The 20583-nt window shown below is 55.6% G+C and overlaps 1 protein-coding gene across 1 annotated transcript in view; it reads right to left on the bottom strand.

Annotated features, from left to right (window-relative positions):
• Positions 1-7146: 7146 nt before the first annotated feature.
• GPD1L (glycerol-3-phosphate dehydrogenase 1 like) overlaps positions 7147-20583 on the bottom strand; it is a 43626-nt gene continuing 30189 nt past the window's right edge. Inside the window, exons 5-8 of the mRNA XM_062215721.1 lie at positions 18040-18152; positions 12457-12690; positions 12132-12238; positions 7147-7305 (exon numbers count right to left, since the gene is read on the bottom strand). Of these exons, the coding sequence (XP_062071705.1) occupies positions 7209-7305; positions 12132-12238; positions 12457-12690; positions 18040-18152 (551 nt within the window). The 3' untranslated portion in view covers positions 7147-7208. The remainder of the gene's footprint in view (positions 7306-12131; positions 12239-12456; positions 12691-18039; positions 18153-20583) is intronic.

Below are 20583 nucleotides of genomic sequence, written 5' to 3'. Positions count from 1 at the left end.
TATTTGACAGGCAGAGTGGACAGGGAGAGAGAGACAGAGAGAAAGGTCTTCCTTTTCCGTTGGTTCACCCTCCAATGCCACCGCGGCTGGCGCACCACGCTGATCCGAAGCCAGGAGCCAGGTGCTTCTCCTGGTATCCATGCGGGGGCCAGGGTCCAAGCACTTGGGCCATCCTCTACTGCCCTCCCGGGCCACAGCAGAGAGCTGGACTGGAAGAGGAGCGACCGGGACTAGAACCCGTGTGTGCCAGTGCCGCAGGCGGAGGATTAACCTAGTGAGCCGCGTCACCGGCCAATGCCTATGCAACTTTGACCACTACCAACTGTTAACAATTATTAGTAAGGTGGCTGCTTTAGAACAATTGCAGTTTTATTTAAAGATTTATTTATTTGAAATGAGAGAGAGAGAGAGAGAGAGAGAGAGAGAGAGAGAGAGAGAGAGAGATCTTCCATCCACTGTTCACTCCCCTGATGGCCGAAACAGTCGGGGCAGGGCCAGGCTGAAGCCAGGAGCCTGTAATCCCACCCCTCGTCTCCCACATGAGTGGCAGGGGCCCCAGCCTAGGACCATCTTCCACTGCTTTCCCAGGCGTGTTAGCCGGGAGCTGGATCAGAAGTGGAGCAGCTGGGACTGGCGCTCCAATATGTAGAGGTGGTGCCCAAGCCAGCCCCCGTGCAGACATTTAGAACAATGTGCTCCTTCGCCGTTGCTATGGCAATTTCTTCAGTAGTGACGATAACAAGGTGTCAGAGTAACAGTGTGCCCGAGATGCTGATGTACAAATGCAGTACGCTGATGAAAGCTTGCAAAAGCCTCGCACCTTCTAACCTTCCAATCACTGGTTCTGCTTCATTCCGAATCCTCATTACTCAAAGGAGTTCATGGAGCGCAGAGCACAAGAGCTTCACGCAACCGTGTTCACATCTGGCTTCAGCAGTCACTACCTCTGCTATTGGGCAAGTTATTCAGCTGCCTTGGCTTTAGTTTCCCCACGAGGGGAGCAAGCTATTTTTTTAAAAAAAGGTCTATTTTATTTATTTGAAAGGCATAGTGACAGGGAGAAAAGGAATGAGAGAGATCTTCCATCTGCCAGCTCACTCCCCAAATGGCTGCGATAGTTGGGCTTGGGCCAGTCCAAAACAGAAGCCAGGACCTCCACCCAGGTCTCCATGTGGGTGCAGGGACCTAAGCACTTCAGCATCTTCCATTGTCTTCCCAGGCACATTAGCAAGGAGCTGGATTGGAAGTGGAGCAGTTGGGACTATGCTGGCATTGCAGGTGCCACACGCTGGCCCCTGGTAAGTTCAATTTTGTGTAGAGAAGTAAGAGGGCTGGCACTGTGGCGTAGCAGGTAAAGCCACTGTCAGCAGTGCTGGCATCCATATGGGTACTGGTTTGAGTCCGGCTGCTCTACTTCCCATTCAGCTCTCTGCTGTGGCCTGAGAAAGCATAGTAGAAGATGGCCCAAGCCCTTGGGCCTCTGCACCCACATGGGAGACCTGGAAGAAGCTCCTGGCTCCTGGCTCCGGATCGACGCAGCTCTGGCCATTGCAGCCCACTGGGGAGTGAACCATTGGACGGAAGACCCCCCCCCCCTCTCTGTGTAACTCTGACTTGCAAATAAATAAACAAATAAATGTTTAAAAAAAATAGACATACAGACAGGGGCCGGCAATGTGGCTTTGCAGACTGAGCCTCCACCTGGAGCGCTGGCATCCCATATGGGTGTCAGTTCGAGTCCCAGCTACTTCTCTTCTGATCCAGCTCTCTGCTATAGCCAGGGAAAGCAGTGAAAGATGGACCAAGTGCTGAGCCCCTGCACCCCCGTGGGAAACCCGGAAGAAGCTCCTGGCTCCTGGCTTTGGATTGGCCCAGCTCTGGCTGTTGTGGCCATTTGGGGAGTGAACCAGCGGATGGAATATCTTTCTCTCTGTCTCTTCTCTCTCTGCAGCTCTGCCTCTCAAATAAATAAATAAAATCATTTATAAATGATATTAGAATTAAGAAAGGAACATATACAGAGAGCCCTGTGGGGGATGCATGGACACCCAAATCCACAGGTGCTCAGGTGCCTTATAAAATGCCACAGTATTTGCATATAACCTGTGTGACCCCCTCATCCATTGCAAGTCCTCTCTAGATTACATGTAATATGTAATACACTCTAAATGCTACTTACACAGTGTTATACTACCGTGTTTAGGGAATAACGAAAAGTCTGCCCATGTTCAGATGAAATCATATGCCCAGGGCCGGTGCCACGTCTCACTAGGTTAATCCTCCACCTGTAGGGCCGGCACCCCAGGTTTTAGTCACGATTGGGGCACCAGATTCTGTCCCGGTTGCCCTCTTCCAGGCCAGCTCTCTGCTGTGGCCCGGGAAGGCAGTGGAGGATGGCCCAGGTGTTTGGGCCCTGCCCCCGCATGGGAGACCAGGAGGAAGCACCTGGCTCCTGGCTTCGGATCGGCACAGCACCGGCCATAGCGGCCATTAGGGGAGTGAACCAAAGGAAGGAAGACCTTTCTCTCTGTCTCTCTCTCTCTCATTGTCTATAACTGTCAAAAAAAAAAATTTGGTAAAAAAAAAAAAAAAAAAAAAAACCAGAAATCATACTCCCAGCACATTTCTGACCTGTAGCTGGTTTCCTCCATGGGTACAGAACCCAGGGACACAGAACACTCACGGTGTGTGGGCACAGAAAAGTGAAATTCTAGAGCTCATTAAAAGCTGGAACAGTGCCTGCTTGGGCAATATGCTCTATTCGAACTATGTGACCTACTGAGAAGTTATTTTAAGAAAGCAGAGGTGGGCCTTTGGCCTAGCAGTTAAGATGCCCATCGAGGCCAGTGCTGTGGCATAGTGGGTAAAGCCATTGCCTGCAGTGCTGGCATCCCATATGGGCGCCGGTTCAGGACCTGGCTGCTCTACTTCCGATCCAGCTCTCTGCTATGGCCTGGGAAAGCAGTGGAGGATGGCCCAAGTCCTTGGGCCCCTGCACCCATGTGGAGACCTGGAGGAAGCTCCTGGCTCCTGATTGACACAGCTCTGGCCATTGCAACCATCTGGGAGTGAATCAGCAGATGGAAGACCTCTCTCTCTCTCTCTCTCTCTCTCTCTCTCTAGTGTGTGTGTGTGTGCGTGTGTGTGTGCGTGTGTGTAACTCTTTCAATAATCTTTAAAAAAAAAATGCCCAGGGATTCCTGGCTCCTGATTCCAGCTCCCTGCTGATACAGATCCAGGAGGTCACAGAAGACGTCCCAAGAACTCGGAGCACTGCCACCCATGTGGGGGACCTGGAGTTCCCGGTTCCAGCTTCGGGGGTCCTGGTTGCAGGAATCTGGTGCATCACGAGCAGATGAGAGCTCTCTCACTCTCTGTCTTCTGCCTCTCAAATAAGTAGGAAAGAGAGGGAGAGAGCAATGATAAAAAAAAAGAAGAACTGTAAATAACACGGCTATCATAGCATAAAAGCGTTTCTATTTGCAACAAGTTAAGTGACAGATTTGACAAATTACAGGGTGCATTAGCATGAGGGGAGGTGCTTTCCTCTGGTTCCCTTTCCCCGACAACATGCAAAGCACAGAGAAGGGGAATTCCTTCATTTCTGAGGGCGAGCTGACGGCGTGAGAGATGACGGCTGGCACGGGGCCCAGCGACATTTCCAATTAAGAGCTGCTGGAACAAACCCAACGTTCTGCGGACCCCTGCACCTGGCCAAGGCTTCTCCAGTGTTAAGAAGCTGGGTTGTAAATCCCACACCTTGCTGGCCACGGCCCTGGGGACACAGGGACAGCTGGGGACACAAACATCGGGTCTGGAATCCGCTTCTTACCTCGCTTTTTAGTCAGTTAACGCTGGCTGCTGTGACAAGCTGCAAGGGCCACCACAATGGTTTCTGTTTTGTGCCCGTCACAGTCCTCCGTGTACCACGGGCAGGCGGCTGCATCCACTGTGCTCTGTAGGGATCTGGGCTAAGAGCAGCTCTACAATCTTCAGTCCAGGTCATCTTGGAAACTGGTGCTCAGCTGGCCCGCAGAAGACAGAGCAGGGGATCAGAGCACGGCACCCAGAGTGGCCCTTGTTCGCTGCCATCGGCTAGCACCGAGACACGGTGCACCTCACTGCCTGGGGTGAGATGAAGTTTCACAGTGCGTCTGCACCAAAGTTTAAAATAGCGTGGTGGGCGCGTGGCCTGGTTTCTTCCACGAGCAGCTGCTGCCACGGTCGTGACATTTCTCCGTCGTCTTCCTTTGCGCCACCTGCACAGCTGCTCCTCCCACTTTCCAATAAGGATGATGAACCGAATTTGACTAAATGACATGAATATTCAACGGCTACGCAGAAGCTAAAGCTTAAAAAAATGCTCACCATCAACTTAGTTTATAGGTAGTCATAAAAGGTTACAAAGACCATGTGATAAATTCTTCATGGAAGTCCATTATGGAAAATAACATAATATTGAATGCATACAATTAATTCTGGACAATTTCAGCCTTTGTTTCTACAAAAATTGCCTCTTTCTTTTCTCTCTTCCATACCCCGATCAGATGTACATAGAATCTTATCCCTCTCTCCACTTACTGTTAAATTCTCACTTCTTTTCTTTGCTATTTGCTAATATCCTCAGATTTATTTTCCAGTTTGTTAATCTATCTGCAGCTCTGTCAGATCTGCCGATGGGGCTGTCCACCGGATGGCTGGAACTGTAAGGTCCCCACCGCAAATGACAACAAAGTAAAAATAGCAGCAGGTGATGGAAACAGATGTTTGGGGGCCGGGACTGGACATAAAAGGCTTCAGCCTTTCCGGCACAAACTGCCTTTAGCATCGACGATGCGACAATACAAAAGAGCTGGCATCCATAAAACCGTTCACTAGGCTGAGAAAAAAAAAAAAAAAAAAACAGGACGCAGGTGTAGAGGGGTCAACGTTTATAAATCAAGCCTTTTAAATTATACGCCCACCCACAGTCTGTCAAAATATACAGTACACATGTAAGCGAAAGGCTGGCGGACAGATCCGGCGGAACCACCACAGGGCCTTTGCACATGCACCTCCCCCTACACCCTCGTGGGGCTGCCGCCGCGGGGCACAGCGTGATGGTGGTGGGGTGGGGGGTGGAGTGAATCGCCGGCACGCAGCTCACCCCAGTTCCCCCAGGCCGGGCGTGTGTTCCGCATCGGAGTGGGGTGGATTCCAGCAAGGCAGTGGTGTGGTTTTACATTCACAGGTTGGCTGAAGTAGAACGAATTCAGATCCTGATCTGGGCGTCTCCCTCCCTGTTAGCGCGATCAGTGAGAAATGGGAGCGAAAAGAAACGACGGACTGCGGGGGATTACAAAGACAGGTACCTCGGGGAATACATCTCTACAGGGAACAGAGCTTAAGCCTGGAAAACTTCGCCTTTCACGTAACGTGCAGAAGATATTCGGAGTGTGGCCAAGAGGTACAGTCAGCAGAGTCGAGATGAACAAAACCTAAGGTACAAAGCCCAGAGGAGGAAGCCGGGGGCAGGGGGAACGCAGGAAACACACAAACCCCCATCCTCACACCCTGCCATGCCACCCCAGAGCCGCCACAGTTAGCTCACTGTCCTCTACAATCTTAAAAGTTAACTCTGTGACCTGTGTGCAAGCTTTAAAAAAAAATCCATTGTGAGACAAGCAAAACGGATTAACAGTGGCCCCGGAACCGCTGGCACTTGCAATATTTTGTGCGCTTTTGTTAAGTGTCCATGTCTCGGGTGTTTTGAACGCCCCGGATGTTTAGGGTAGAGTTTTCAAAAACTGCCACGGAAATCTATAATCATTTTGGGTACAGAAGGTGGGGAAAAAAAATCTAAGACTGCGAGGGAGGAGCAGGTCAAAATCTTACAAAGTCAGTGAAAATCCACACATGAGGAAGTGAGGCTCACGCGCTCCCTAGCTTATCAAATGCTGCATAAGGTATCGGCGTAATGTTGTCCCCAACCTTAACCTCGTCTAAAAAGACCCGGAACTCCCACCTGACTCTAGAGGTCAAAGCGCCTCTCCCTAGATTGTGCGTTTCAGCGAGGTCGACGTCTGCCTGGCGTCAGTCGGCACCTGGCCTTAAAGCTTCCCCAGGGAAGGCCTGAGCTGCACTCCCCCCACCCGCCACGGAGCTGTGCCAGGCCTCTCGGAATCCTCCAGGGAGCCGAGCGGCCGTGGGAGCCATCCTAGGCTCGCCCTGGCCTTGAACAGTGCCCTGTGCAGACCCTGGCCAAGAGGGCTCCATAGCCAACTGCTCCTCTGTGCCCCGAGAGGCCGTATACACGCGGCTTCTCCCAGGGGACACTGGGGACAACCGCTCGCTTCCCTAAGGGACAGGGTTTCGGGCGTGCTGCGAATTTTCCCAGAGCAGTGGTTCTCGGCTGCAGAGAGTGTTGGGGGCCAAGGCTTGGGGAAGCCCGGGTACCACACCGTCTCGGAGCGCCGGTGGGACCTGGGAGCCTGCATCGCCGAGCCCCCCTGGGAGGTGGGCGACGCCTCTGCTCTGAGGACCAGGTGGAGGAGCGCTGCCCGCGACTCCTGGCACCATCCCTTGTTAGGCAGAAGAAAGACGGTCCCGGCAGGAAAAATCCCAGCCGAGGTTCCTGCCGGCTGCCAGTGCCGAGCCCTTACAAAGCACACGCCGGCAGCCAGCGAAGAGAGAGGCCAACGGCACAGAGCCTTACGGCAAGGAGCAGGTAGGATGTGGAGTCTCTGATTAAAAAGAGCTAATTGTTTAAAAAGGATCAATCAACCCCCAATCAAAGGGTTAATTCGGTTGGCTTGGAGTGATTGCGAGTTAAATACGTTCATCTCCGAAACGCACTCCGCCGTCTACCTACCGGCTGGATGTGGATTAAATTTATCATCAAACTACGTGATGAACAACATCTAAAACATCTGGCTGAGACAGTTCCGATCTCCAAGGCTACCGCCGTGGGGACTCCCCAGCCGTTTATAAAAGGGCATTTAATCTGCTGTGGAGACATCCAGAGAGTGGGAGCTGCACACACACGCCCACGTCCACACGTGCGTCTCCGCCAGTGAACTCCTCAGTGCACCTGTAAAAATTCACGCACATCCACAACGGGGTGACCGTCAGACAAGCATCCTGCTGCCAAGTCCTGCTTTCCCACGCGAGCCACGACACGGACGAGAAAGGCAGAACTTGCCCGAGCGCGGCGCGCGGCGTGATTCGCTTTAGATGTGCTCTGGGTGGCTCTGGAGGCAAGACAGCATCTCCTGGACCGGTCTGCCTTCGTAGCAGATCTGGTAGACGGCGGTGAACAACGGGAACCTGGCGGGGAGAGGGCAGAGGGAGGGAGAGGAGAGGAGAGGGAGGGAGGGGGAGGGGAAGGGGAAAGGGAGGGGGAGGGGAAGGGGAGGGGGAGGAGAAGAGAGGGAGAAGGAAAGTGGGGGGAGAGGGAGGGGAGTGGGAGAGAGAGGGGAAGAGAGAGAGGAGAGAGGAAGAAGGAGAGGGAGAGAAGGAGAGGGAGAGGGAAAGGAGAGGAGAGGGGGAAGGGGAGAGGGAGGGACAGGGAGAGGGAGAGAGGGGCAGGGAGGAGAGAGAGGTAGAGGGGAGGGGGAGAGAGAGAGGGGGAGAGGGAGAGGAGGAGGGGAGGGGGGAGGGAGGAGAGAGGTAGAGGGGGAGGAGGAGGGGGATGAGGGGGGGAGAGGGAAGAGAGGTAGAGAGAGAGGGAAGGGAGGGGGAGGGAGGGGAGAGGGAGGGAGGGGGAGGGAGAGAGGGAGGGAGGTGGAGGGAGGAGAAGGGGAGGTAGAGAGGGAGAGGGGGATAGGGGGAGGGAGGGGAGGAGAGGGAGAGGGAGGGAGAGAGAGGAGGAGGGAGATGGGGAGGGGAGAGGGGGAGGGAGGAGAGAGAGGTAGAGTGGGAGGGGGAGAGGGGAGAGAGAAGGAGAGAGGGGGAGGGAGAGAGAGGTAGAGAGAGGAAGGGAGGGGGAGAGGGAGAAAAGGGGAGGAAGGGGGAGAGGGGAGGGGGAGGGGGAGAGAGAAGTGAGGCCATCTGTTGACCCCGCAGTCTGCCTCCCACACTGCACTTGCTCGCTCCTATGAAACCACGGCGCCCACTTCCCCGTTTCTGCATGTCCGGTCTGCACTGAGCCTCTGCACCGCGGCAGTGAGGCCCTGGGTCCACCAGGCCCACGATGATGAAGTCTGGAGGGTGAACGGCGGGCATTTTTACCAAGAAGTCGTGGCCCCGGTTCTAGTCCAAGGTTGTGTCACTAGTTACAAATGCACAGGGGCAGGGTGCTGTCCCCGCGCTCCACAAAGGACAGCCACAGTAACTCGGGCCTGGGCGTGCCCGCGAGGACCACAGTGGGCACCCACGATGAGCCGGGCGCTGACCTCACGTGGGCACCTCGATTTCCTGGGCCTGTTCTTCCAAGACGTGCACACGGATTTAAGTGAGGGGCGGGGATGGCTGAGGGTACAAAGCAGTGGGCTGGGAAGAATCCACTGTAAGAGAAGAAAACTCGCACCCAGGGAACGGCTGGCTCCGCAAGTTTGCTTCTAGCGATAGAAATCGCTTTAAAAACAAAAAACCAAACTAATTTCTGGCAGGCCTTTAAACACACACACACACACACACACAGCCCAAAGCGAGTCTGACAGAATCAATAGCATCTTAGAGTCCATTCTGAAAATGAGCTGGGTAGCATCTGTAACAACAGTGTTACTTAGCAACACAACAGCGCTGACAGATCACATCTCTATGAGAGTCTATCACCGTGGCTTTATTTCTTTTCTCCTTTTTTCTTTTCATTATGGATTTAAGAAGTGGAATGTTTTGTTGTGTTTTGCAGTCGGGTCGGACTAACCCTGGGGAAGTTCGCCAAGCGCTCTGCCTCGGCTCGCTCGTGTGTAAAATGGGGCTGGACACACGGGCCTGCTCCAAGTCCTGGGGACTGACACATCCAGGGCACGGTGCACATGAGCCCACGGGGGGCACGCGAGCGATGGCTCCTCAATGCCGCCACGAGATGGTCACAGGGCCCGAGTCCACCTTGCAGCTGGCACAGCGCACAGCCAGGCACAGCGCCCAGGGAGTATCTGCCCAGGGGGTTCTTGTGAGTGAGCCTCAGAGCTGGAACATTGTCTTTCCATGTCTGAGTTTCCTTGATCCTAACATGGGAACTACACAGCGTGGCAGGTGCTGACCGGCCACCTAAAGCCTTCCCCATCCCGCCTCTCCCCTGACCAGGGTGGATACAGCCTCACACGTGTATCTCCCGCCTTTCTCTCATAGAACTAGCCACGTGACCCGTTCGAGCCAGCCAGATCTAAGACCTCTGGAGAATCTTTCCTTGAGACGTACTGGGGGGAGAGACCTGCTGCCCCACTGCTCTTGCTCCCTCCCTGAGTGCAGCAGTGTGTGTGATGGTGGGAGCTGCTGCAGCCATCTTGAGGTTCAGGGAAGGCTAAGCAGAGACTCTTAACCAGAGCCACGGAGCCAACACCCACCCCACCCACTGCCACGCCCCTTGCTGAGCCACCCTAGCAGCCCAAAGCACTCCCAGCTCTGCAAACCAGCATTTCCCAATTACTGACATAGACAGGAAGCTGAGCAGAGAACGGAGTGTGGAGGCAGGACTTGTCCAGAGAAGTGGCTGGTGCAGGCCTTGCACTGACCCTACAGGGTAGAAAACAGTCTCGCCCCCATCCTAGAGACAAGGAGACGGAGGCCCGGTCTCTGACTCTGGAGCCCACACCCCAACACCAGACCATAGCACCCAATTTCTGTGATACAGAAATGCTTATGGGGCCCGGGGGGTTCTGGGAGCTTTCTCTACAAGTGCAGGTACAACAAAAGACATTTCAGAGTCATGGTTGACGCATACCAAAGCGTCAGCCATCCCCAGTCAGGGACACGGAGGGCTGAGGATGAGGTGCGTGCTGTGCCCTCTGGAGCTGGCAACCCGTGCCCGGCCCTGTGCCTACGATGAAAGCCCTCGCCCCCGGCATCTCAGAAGGGGGCTGCGCTCGCAGGCCGGGCCTTCAGGGAGGTGGCTAGGTTCAACCGAGGGCATCCAGGGGGGCCCTTGGCTGCCTCAGGGAGGGCTGGAGGTGGGGAGAGAGGACCCAGGAGGGAGAAGCGGGCGGCAGCCACGCCTGCACCGCCCCAGGAGAAGCCACGCCCGCAGGAGAACGCAAGCCTGGTGCTGAAGGAAATCGGGGCAGGCCCCTCGTGCCCGCATGTGCTCATGAGACGCATGTGCAAGGGACGCCAACGCGGGACAGCTGAAGCCCCGCTCAGCTCTAATGCCCCCGGGAGGTGGGCGAAGCGGGGGCCTTCCCAGCTGGCGGACAGTCCGCAGCCGCGGAGGACGGAGGCCCCAAAGGGGGGCGTGTCCAGCTCAAGCAGGTACAGCAGGGCTACCAGGATGCCCCGCTGGGGGTTAAGTGGGAGCCAGACTCAGGGGTCTACCTTGGTGCCAGCCCAAGGCCTCGGGGAGGAGCAAGGTCAGGGCGATCAACTGGTCTACCGTTTTTACTATGTGTACAAGGACAGAAGGGGCACGGAACAGCTACAAATAGGAACTTGCTGCCCTCCTGCCGACTGCTCTTTCTAGAGCAGTACAGAAGGGGGACGCAGGAGGAGGGGACGGAGGGACGCCCCAGCAGCGACGGCTGCAGGGACAAAGAGATCCAGGGAGAGGACGGTCAGTCTGGTCCTGGCCTTGTGGCTTCTGTGGGCGGGCGGTGTCACCTCCGACCAAACAGCAGGGTCAGCGAACACAGACACAGCTGCTCGCTCTCCAGTCAAAGAAAACACGGACGGGCCCGGGAACACAGCGCCATCTGCTCGCCCACGCTGCTCGTTAGAACAGGCAGCGTCCCGGCGCCAGTCCACGCTCCCCAGGGCCTAGTGATGCACCCAGACCCCTGCCCAGCCAGCCCTGCTACCCACAGAGCCCGGGCAGAGGCACGCTCGGAGGCCACTAGGACACACAGGCATTTGCTGTTCAGATCTAAGAATTCCCTGAGGCCCGACCACTCGCATGTGCTGTGCTGGCATTAGCGCCTGCTGCTGGGCGGGGCCAGACAGCCAGGCAGGCCAAGGGCATTTCCCTTTAGCCCTGGTTAAAAGGTGCCTCTCCTCCTCTGGTGGCCTGTTTCTAACTCTCCCTGGCGGATCCCAAAGCCACTTCAGAAAAACCCAGGGGAATGTTAAAGCGGGAAGACCACTCCCTGTCCGTCCTCATTACAACTTCCGATTGGGGCCGCCTCAGCTGGCTTACCTGCGAGGGGCAGGGTAAGGTCAGGATGTGGGCGGGGACCCACAGGCCACCAGCCTGATGGGACAGAGGAGGGGGACACAGCCAAAGGTTTAAGACAGAAAGTCGCCGGGACTAGTGGTGATGGGCGGCGTCCACACAGCGAGCAGCTTCCTCCCCCTGCAGGCAGGCAGCCGCAGCAGCTGCACTTTCCCTCCCCCGGAGCACTAAGCGGAGTTAAGGACACATGCCACACACAGGGAGAGACTCTACAAGGTGGAGTCGGATCCTGATCCAGGGGAACCATGGGGCTGGGGGCTGGAAGGTCAGGGGGCGGCATTGAGCAGCTTCCGTGGGGGGCTACGGGGCTTACCCCACAGTCAGGGGCAGAACAAGCTGACCTCAGCTCACCTGCAACACCCAAATCAGCTGGAGGGCTGGGGAGGATGATGTAGACACCCATGCGTCCATGGGCGCCAGGGACTGCACGTTGGACCTCAGCACAGGTCCCGGCTAACTGCCTGTCCCTCTTTGCTGAGTTGCTTGGCATTTGATGAACAGGAATACCATTTTCTTAAGCCAAAAAAGTCATCCTTTTTGAAAAATGTCAATCTTGTGGCATGGCGGCCTCACCCAACACCCCCACCCCACAACATACACATACCCACAAGGCCAACTGGGGTTAGAGGCTCCACGCAGTGTCCGCAGGCCTCACAGGCTGAGCGAGGCTGGGTGTGGTGTAGATGCTCATTCCCGGGACGGGTGGGTAGATGCTTTCACCTCACCCGAGGTTGGAGGAGATTCAGCAAAGTTGTGGGTGCACCTGTGACACACTAGTGCATGGGACTGGCAGCCCAGGGACCTGGGCCCAGGACGACGGGAGACTTACCTGTCGGTGAGTCCCTTCTGTGAGAGGATGCGGTATACTTCCGCAGAAGTCTGAGGTCCCTGCAGCTTCTGCCCATTCAGCATCTCCTTCTCCAATTCCTCAATGGTCTGAAATACAGATCAAAAACTAACCTAGGCCCAGACCAGAGAAGACCCTGCCTTCAGGGGAGAGTGAGATGGGGGAAGAGGGTGGCGCCCTCTGCAGGCAGCCATGGGAAGATACACACAGGCCAGGGGCCGGGGACAGCGCTAACAGAACAGGCCCAACCACAAGGGATGCTGGTGGGAGCTACGGAGAGTGGGGATGGGGCCGGGCGGGAGGCTACCTTGCCTGTCCTGGCGAAGGCCTCGGCCACCCTGCGGTTCCGCCCTCCGTAGCAGGTGGTGATCAGGTCGGCTACCCCGCAGCTCTCCAGGAAGGTGGCAGTGGACACCTGGCCCCTGCAGAAGATCTTGGCAAAGGCAATCATTTCCATGAGGCCCAGGCGGATGACGGCGGCTTTGGTGTTGTCGCCACAGCGGAGGCCATCGCAGAATCCGGCTCCCACGGCCACGATGTTCTGTAGAGGACAGAGCCCCGGGTGCCAGGTCAGCACCTGCTGTAGAGTGGGAGGAGGCAGCAGCTCCCCCCTGGAATGCTCAGCCCGGGGCAGGTGCTGGGTCCACAGTCGACATGCTGCATAGTCGCCCATGTACCACATCAGCCTCCTGGCTTCCAGTCCCAGCTCCGGGTCCTGACCCAGCTTCCTGCCCTGGGAGGCAGTGCTGATGGCTCAGTGACTGGGTTCCTGCCAGCTAGGAAGCTGACCTGGATGGAGTTCCTGGGCCATTCTGGGCATCTGGAGACTGAACCAGTGATGGGAGCTCTCTCTTCAGTCTCTGCTTCTCAAATAAACATTTTTTAAAAGATGTTCTTGTCCGGCGCCGCGGCTCACTAGGCTAATCCTCCGCCTTGTGGCGCCGGCACAATGGGTTCTAGTCCCGGTCGGGGCACCGATCCTGTCCCGGTTGCCCCTCTTCCAGGCCAGCTCTCTGCTGTGGTCCGGGAGTGCAGTGGAGGATAGCCCAAGTGCTTGGGCCCTGCACCCCATGGGAGACCAGGAGAAGCACCTGGCTCCTGCCATCGGATCAGCGCGCTGCGCCGGCCGCAGCGCACCTACTGCGGCGGCCATTGGAGGGTGAACCAACGGCAAAAGGAAGACCTTTCTCACTGTCTCTCTCTCACTGTCCACTCTGCCTGTCAAAAATAAAAAAAGAAAAAAAAAGATGTTCTTGTATGAATGAGTGATTTTGACAGAAGTGATAGGGCTTATATATTCCCATCAAAAGGATCCCACATTTGGGGTCAGTAGGGTTAGTGGCTGAGGGGCCTGGGCTAACAGTCGTCTTTGATCAAACACTGTTGGGACAAACTATACCTTTTGGATTTTTTTAAAGATTTGTCTATTTATTTGAAAGTCAGAGTATATATATATAGAGAGAGGTCTTCCATCCACCAGTCCACTCTCCAAATGACCACAATGGCTGGAGCTGGGCAGATCCAAAGCCAGAGGCTGGGAGCTTCTTCTTGGCCTCCCACGTGGGTGCAGGGGCCCAAGCACTTGGGTCATCTTTCACTGCTTTCCCAGGCTCATTAGCATGGAGCTGGATTGGAAGTGGAGCAGCGAGGACTTGAACCAGTACCTATATGAGATGCTGGCACTGCACATGGTAGCTTTACCTGCTATACGACGGTGTGAAGATACTGCAATTTACTTATTCATTCTTCAGTCTACTGGCATTGGGGCAGTTTGGAGACATCACAAAAGGTGCGGCTATGGCTACAGTGGTATACCTCCCTCGGTGACTGTGGGCAGGCAACTCTGTAGAGTGTGACTCAGGAGTTAAGATGCTGAGTCTCGGGGCAGGTGCTGTGGCCCAACAGGTGGAGCCGCTGCTTGGGATGCCCACGTCCCACACTGGAGCTTCTGTCCCGTCAGCCCGGTGCCCAGCTCTTTAGCACGGACAGGATCACAGACCTTGTGATCATCTTGTATGGCGAAGACTACTAAGGGCTGCTAGCGATCTGTATAACAGTCAGACCAGGAAGCCACAGGAATGGGAAGACCAGCGTTAGTTTTGGAGCAGAGGTGTGCACTTGGCCTGCACGGTGCAAAGTCTGGGAGGCGCTGGGGCTCCTGCAAGCAGACCTCAAAGGGCTGATGGCGGAAACCAGGTTTCTCTCTGCCCCTTCCTGCCCTTCTCCCCCAGGCAAGCCACAGAAATGACAACTCCTCCTCCCCAGGCCGACAGGAGACACCAGAGCCCCGTTTCCCTGGAGTCTGCCCTGAGACCTGCGCATGTCACTCCAACCCTCCCCCCGCCTTTCCACGCAACCGTGGGCCTGGGACAAGGTAAGACCCCTGCCCCAGAAAGCGTACCCTGCAGCCCCGAGGGAGAGGTGCTGCAGCCCAGGGGCCTGGCTGGCTTGCCCCCCGTTTCCACGGGTCACACCCTTTCTGTCCCATTGCGTCCCCACGTGGCTGCCCAAGCTACAAACAGCCAGGTAGCCCCAGGTCCCTGGGTCTTTACCCCGAAGGCACCCTTGTCACACAGAACTATGATCAGATACAATAACGTGGCTTTTCTCTTGTTCTCCTGTCTTTTGTCACAGAGGTGTTGGCCCTGAGCCTCAGTGGCAGGTGGGAGATGGATCGCCCTGTTTGCAGCCCCTACCAAATGTACACAGCAAACATTGACGGGGGTTATTTCAGCACACAGGAATTCTAGTGATTTCCTTTACAGCTTTCTTCTTTACCCCTTTCCATTGTGTGGAACCCAGCGAAGACGACACTTGTACAATCGGGAGAAGCAGTGGCCAAACCACCACTTGCACCATAAAGGCGACACCTGGCCACTGCTTCTCGTGTTGGGCTCTGACACCCACTTTGCTTTTGTCACAACACTGGATACAACGGGCAACACCAAGTGAGCACAGCCACCAAGGAACACAGCATGGGGGCCGCAGGAACCAAGTTCCCACCCCCGCCACCCCTGCTGCCCTGGGCCCATGACCCCCCTCTGCACATGGCTCTCCTTATCTGTCCGGGGCAATGGGGGGACTCAGAAACCACCGCTGTGCCCGCTTCTCCATTTTCAGAGACCTCAGAGCTCACAGGATAGCGGGAGGGAGGGGTGGCCCCCCTAAACCATGTTCCCCAAGGCAGCAGGTGCACGCCCACTGATTAGCTTCCCCCAGCAAACAGGAGAGACCTAAGGCCAGCCCAGTAGGGGCTCCCGACGCCTCAAGCTTTCCAGGGCTGGGGTTGGCACTCATGGCGCCCCCTGCTGGCCAGTGGTCATTAGTTTAATGAAAGTCTATTAAAAACATAAAATCTCAATCAACAAAACTACACAGAGTGACAGCATCTCCTCACAGGAAGAGCACCCACGCCAGCAATTAGGAACACAGTGTGTGCGGCTGGGAGCCTAAGCCTGCAATTGACTTTAATTTGCTACATGCTCGCCGTCCATCATGACCTCACACATACAACACTAACTTTAGCCAATGGTTTGAAACTTTGCCTCCAAGGATTGCCGCACGACTTAATGACAAGGAGTGGGGACCTCTGCACTTCTCACCTGTCTGGGGCTCCTGCCTGCAGGCGGCCTAACTGTCTCACAGGAGCTCAGATTCTTTTATGCTACAAAAGAGATGACTTGGGCCGGCGCCGTGGCTCAATAGGCTAATCCTCCACCTTGCAGCGCCAGCACACCGGGTTCTAGTCCCAGTTGCCCCTTTTCCAGGCCAGCTCTCTGCTATGGCCCAGGAAGGCAGTGGAGGATGGCCCAAGTGCTTGGGCCCTGCACCCGCATGGGAGACCAGGAGAAGCACCTGGCTCCTGCCATCGGATCAGCGCAGCGCGCTGGCCGCGGCAGCCATTGGAGGGTGAACCAACAGCAAAGGAAGACCTTTCTCTCTGTCTCTCTGCCCACTCTGCCTGTCAAAAAAAAAAAAAAAAAAAAAAAAAAAAAGAAAAGAAAAAAAGAAAAAAAGAGATGACTTGGGGGCCGGCGTTGTGGCAGAGCAGGTTAAGCCTCTGCCTGTGATGCCAGCATCCCGTATGGTGCCGGTTCAAGTCCCAGCTGCTCCACTTCCTATCCAGCTACCTGCTAATGCACCTGGGAAAGCAGTGGACCATGATCCAAGTGCTTGGGCCCCTGAACTCATGTAGGAGACCTGGATGAAGCTTCTGGCTTCTAGTTTCAGCCTGGCCCAGCCCTAGCCACTGTAGCCATTTGGAGAGTGAACCAACTGATGGAAGATTTCTGTCCCCCAACTCCCCAACCTGTAACTGTGCCTTTCAAATAAAGATAAATCTTTTTTTTTTTTTAAGTAACTTGAGGATGGTGCTGTGGTGTAGTGAGTAAAGCCATTGCCTGCAGTGCCGGCATCCCATATAGATGCTGCTTCAAGTCCTGGCTGCTCCACTTCCTATCCAGCTCCCTACTGTGGTCTGGGAAAGCAGAAGAAGATGGCCCAAGTCCTTGGGCCCCTGCACCTGTGTGGGGGACCCGGAGGAAGCTTCTGGCTCCTGGCTTCGGATCGGCACAGCTCTGGCCATTGTGGCCATCTGGGGAGTGAACCAGTGGATGGAAGCTCACTCGCTCTCTCTCTTTCGCTCTCTCTGCCTCTGCCTCTCTGTAACTCTACCTTTCAAAGAAACAAATAAATCTCTCTCTTTTTTTAAGATTTATTTACTTGATTTGAAAGGCAGAGTTACAGAGAGAGAAAAAGAGAGAGATCTTCCATCTGCTGGTTCACTACCCCCAGATGGCAGTAACGGCTGGAGCTGCGCTGATCCGAAGCCAGGAGCCAGGAGCCAGGAGCTTCCTCCAGGTCTCCCACGTGGGTGCAGGGGCCCAAGTATTTGGGCCATCTTCTGCTGCCTTCCCAGGCACGCCAGCAGGGAGCTAGATAGGAAGTAGAGCAGCCGCTGCCCATATCAGATGCCAGCGCTGCAGGCGATGGCTTTACCAGCCACACCACAAGCACCGGCCCCAAATAAATAAATCTTAGAAAAAAAATAAAAAGTAACAGGGTGGAAGTATGGTGCAGTGGTAAAAGGCCACTTGGGGTGCCTGCATCCCTACTGGAGTGTCTGGGTTTGACTCCCAGCTCTGCTCCGGTTTCTAGCTTCCTGCAAACATGCCCCCTGGAGGTAGCAGGTGTCAGCTCAAGTAGTTGGGTCTCTGTCACTCACCCAGCTCCTGGCCTCAGCTGGGTCCAACTCCTCCCCAGCTTTGTAGGCATTTAGGGATTGAATTAGCAGATGGGAGTTTTCTGTGTCTTGGCCTTGCAAATTCATTAATGATCCAATGATAAGTAACCGAGGTAACCTGATGTGAACCAGCCTTTGAGCCCCGGGGCTCTGTTTCCTGGTCCCCTCCCACTGTGTTCTGAAGAATGGATGCTTGTCCCACCCATGAGTCACAAAGAGAAGCCACTGAGATCCACAGCTCAGTGTGAAAGGTGTGTGTCTGACACTCCCACGCGGGGACCTTGTCCTTCCAGGGGGCAAAGATAAAGCTATTCCCAGAAAAAGCTCTCAGGAGAAATCAATGAATGAGGGCAACCACTGGCTCCTGGGTGGACCTCTAGGAAAATCCAAATATTAATGCCATCCGTTTTGCAGCAAACACAGCCTCAGAAATCTCCCGTATTTACAAGCAAAAGCAAAAACAGGGCCGAGGGGAACTCGACCGGCTGGGGAAGCTGCAGCCCGAGAGGAAGTGATAAACAAGGCTCCCGATTCACTATTCTTCCCCAGAGAGCATGCCTGGGACACAGAGCCCATTCTGCAGGGTCCCGCACGATGACGCTGCCAGCGGCCCGGCCGGATTCAGCGCCTCCGCGTGGCTGACGTTACCTTCAGGGCACCACAGAGCTCCACCGTGTCGGCGTCATCGACCACAGTGATCCGGAAGTTCGGGGTCTGCAGGAGCTCTTTGAAGAGGAGGCCGTTCTCCATGACTTTGCTGCCTGTCGACAGGTCGGAGAAAAGCAGTTTAACCATCGCTGCTCAGCTCAGCTGTCCCGTGGCCTCCGGCTGGAGAAGGGACACGCGTTTGTCGTGGAAAAGGTGGTAAATACACGAGAGCGGAAACAGAAGGGGGAAACGCTCTTGAAATCCCCCCCCCCGGGGGGGGTGATCAGTTACAACCGGATACGCGTCTTTAACTTGCTGAATATGAATGGTTCTTCTCAAACACGGGATAGCATGGCTATGTGGTGTCGCCGTGTGCCTTCCCTAAACGTACGGGGATGCAAATGCACTCGGGGAGTCCTTGTGTGGGGGTGGGGATTTGGTCACGATGCCCGCATCCCACATGGGAGCACCTGGGTCCAGCGCCTGGGTCCCCAGCTCTGGCTCCTGACTCCACTCCCCTGCCAATGAAGCCCCTGGGAGGCGGCAGGTGATGGCTCATGTGATTGGGGTCCTGCCACCCAAGGGGGACACCGGGATTTCATTCCCAGCTGCAGGCTTTGGCCTTTCTGGCCACTGTGGGCGTTTGGGGAGTGAACCAGCAGAGAGAAGCGCGCTCTCTCTCTCTCTCTCTGGCCACTGTGGGCGTTTGGGGAGTGAACCAGCAGAGAGAAGCGCGCGCTCTCTCTCTCACCACTGTGGGCGTTTGGGGAGTGAACCAGCAGAGAGAAGCGCTCTCTCTCTCTCTCACCACTGTGGGCGTTTGGGGAGTGAACCAGCAGAGAGAAGCGCGCTCTCTCTCTCTCTCTCTGGCCACTGTGGGCGTTTGGGGAGTGAACCAGCAGAGAGAAGCGCTCTCTCTCTCTCAAATACAGTGGAAATTAAGAGATGGATTTGTTTTGGCAAGCACTGGGCCCCGCAGTTCAGAGGCCACTCGGATGCGCATACTCCACGTTGAACCGCCTGGGCTTGATCCCAGCCCTGCTCCCAATTCCAGGAGACGCGCACCCTGGGAGGCAGCAGGGACGGCGCAAGCGCTCGGGTCCCCGCCACCCACGCGGGAGACCTGCACGGAGTTATGGGCCTCCAGCTTTGCCCTGGCCCAGCCTTGCCCGTGGTGGGCATTTGGAGAGCAAACCAGCAGATGGGAGATTTCTGTCTCCCAAATAAATAAAAGCAAAATGGAAATTTTGAACTTCGTGCGTAGTTCTTCCATAATACACATTTGCCATGAACACCGTGGGGACTTCCTGTTCCTCTCCTCTGAGCCAGGGCCTGGGACGCGATGATGAGAGCTCTGATGTTTCTGCATGTTTATAATTTTCGTGTAGTTTTGGAGATCTCCGATTAAAATAAAAAACCGAGGACAAACTAAATAAAACCTGCACTTATGGGTGGTGTGGAATGTGTCCTGGCTGCTGAGGGGCAGGGGGAGGCAACCAGTTGCCCTCCTTAGCCGGGCTCTGAGCAGCAGGGTGGCAATGGACTCACCGTGGAGCTGGGCTGCCAGGCTGACACCTCCACGCCAGGGTGGCACAAAGCGCTCGGAGCACCTGGCACCTCGAGGCAGGAGGGCCGTTCTTCCCAAGCTTGTCAGCACCTAGCCATCACCCAGCAGCTCCAAAGACACCGCGCCCATGCTGCCCCTCAGCCCAGCTAAGCCACCGTCTGCCCGGGGCAGGCTTGGACACCGGCTGCAGCTCCCAGGCGGCTGCTACAGGCACCCAGGGCTGCAGACCTCCGATTGAACCTCATAGCTCTTTCTCTATTTTTCACTTTCTCTTTGTCATTCAACCTTTCAAATAAAATAAATAATTTTTTTTTTTTTTTGGACAGGCAGAGTGGACAGTGAGAGAGAGACAGAGAGAAAGGTCTTCCTTTTGCTGTTGGTTCACCCTCCAATGGCCGCCGCGGTAGCGCGCTGTGGCCGGCGCACCGCGCTGATCCGATGGCAGGAGCCAGGTACTTCTCCTGGTCTCCCATGGGGTGCAGGGCCCAAGCACTTGGGCCATCCTCCACTGCACTCCCTGGCCGCAGCAGAGAGCTGGCCTGGAAGAGGGGCAACCGGGACAGAATCCGGCGCCCCAACCGGGACTAGAACCCGGTGTGCCGGCGCCGCAAGGCGGAGGATTAGCCTAGTGAGCCGCGACGCCGGCCTAAATAAATATTTTTTTTAAAAAATATGACTGATGGGCCTGCACTGTGGCACAGAGAGTTAAGCCATAGCCTGTAGTGCTGGCATCCCAAATGGGCACTGGTTTGAGTTCTGGCTGCTCCACTTCCAATCTGGCTCTCTACTAATGCGCCTGGAAAGCAGCAGAAGATGGCCCAAGTGCTTGGGCCCCAGCACCCAGAAGAAGCTCTTGGCTTCGGCCTGGCACAGCCCTGGCCATTGTGGCCATCTGGGGAGTAAACCAGCAGATAGAAGATTTCTCCTTCTAGCTCTCTTTCTCTCTCTGTAACTCTGTCTTTAAATAAATCAATCTT

This window comes from Lepus europaeus, chromosome 2, assembly GCF_033115175.1.
Source record: "Lepus europaeus isolate LE1 chromosome 2, mLepTim1.pri, whole genome shotgun sequence".
NCBI classification, from domain to species: domain Eukaryota; kingdom Metazoa; phylum Chordata; class Mammalia; order Lagomorpha; family Leporidae; genus Lepus; species Lepus europaeus.
This window is presented reverse-complemented; position numbering and strand designations above follow the sequence as displayed.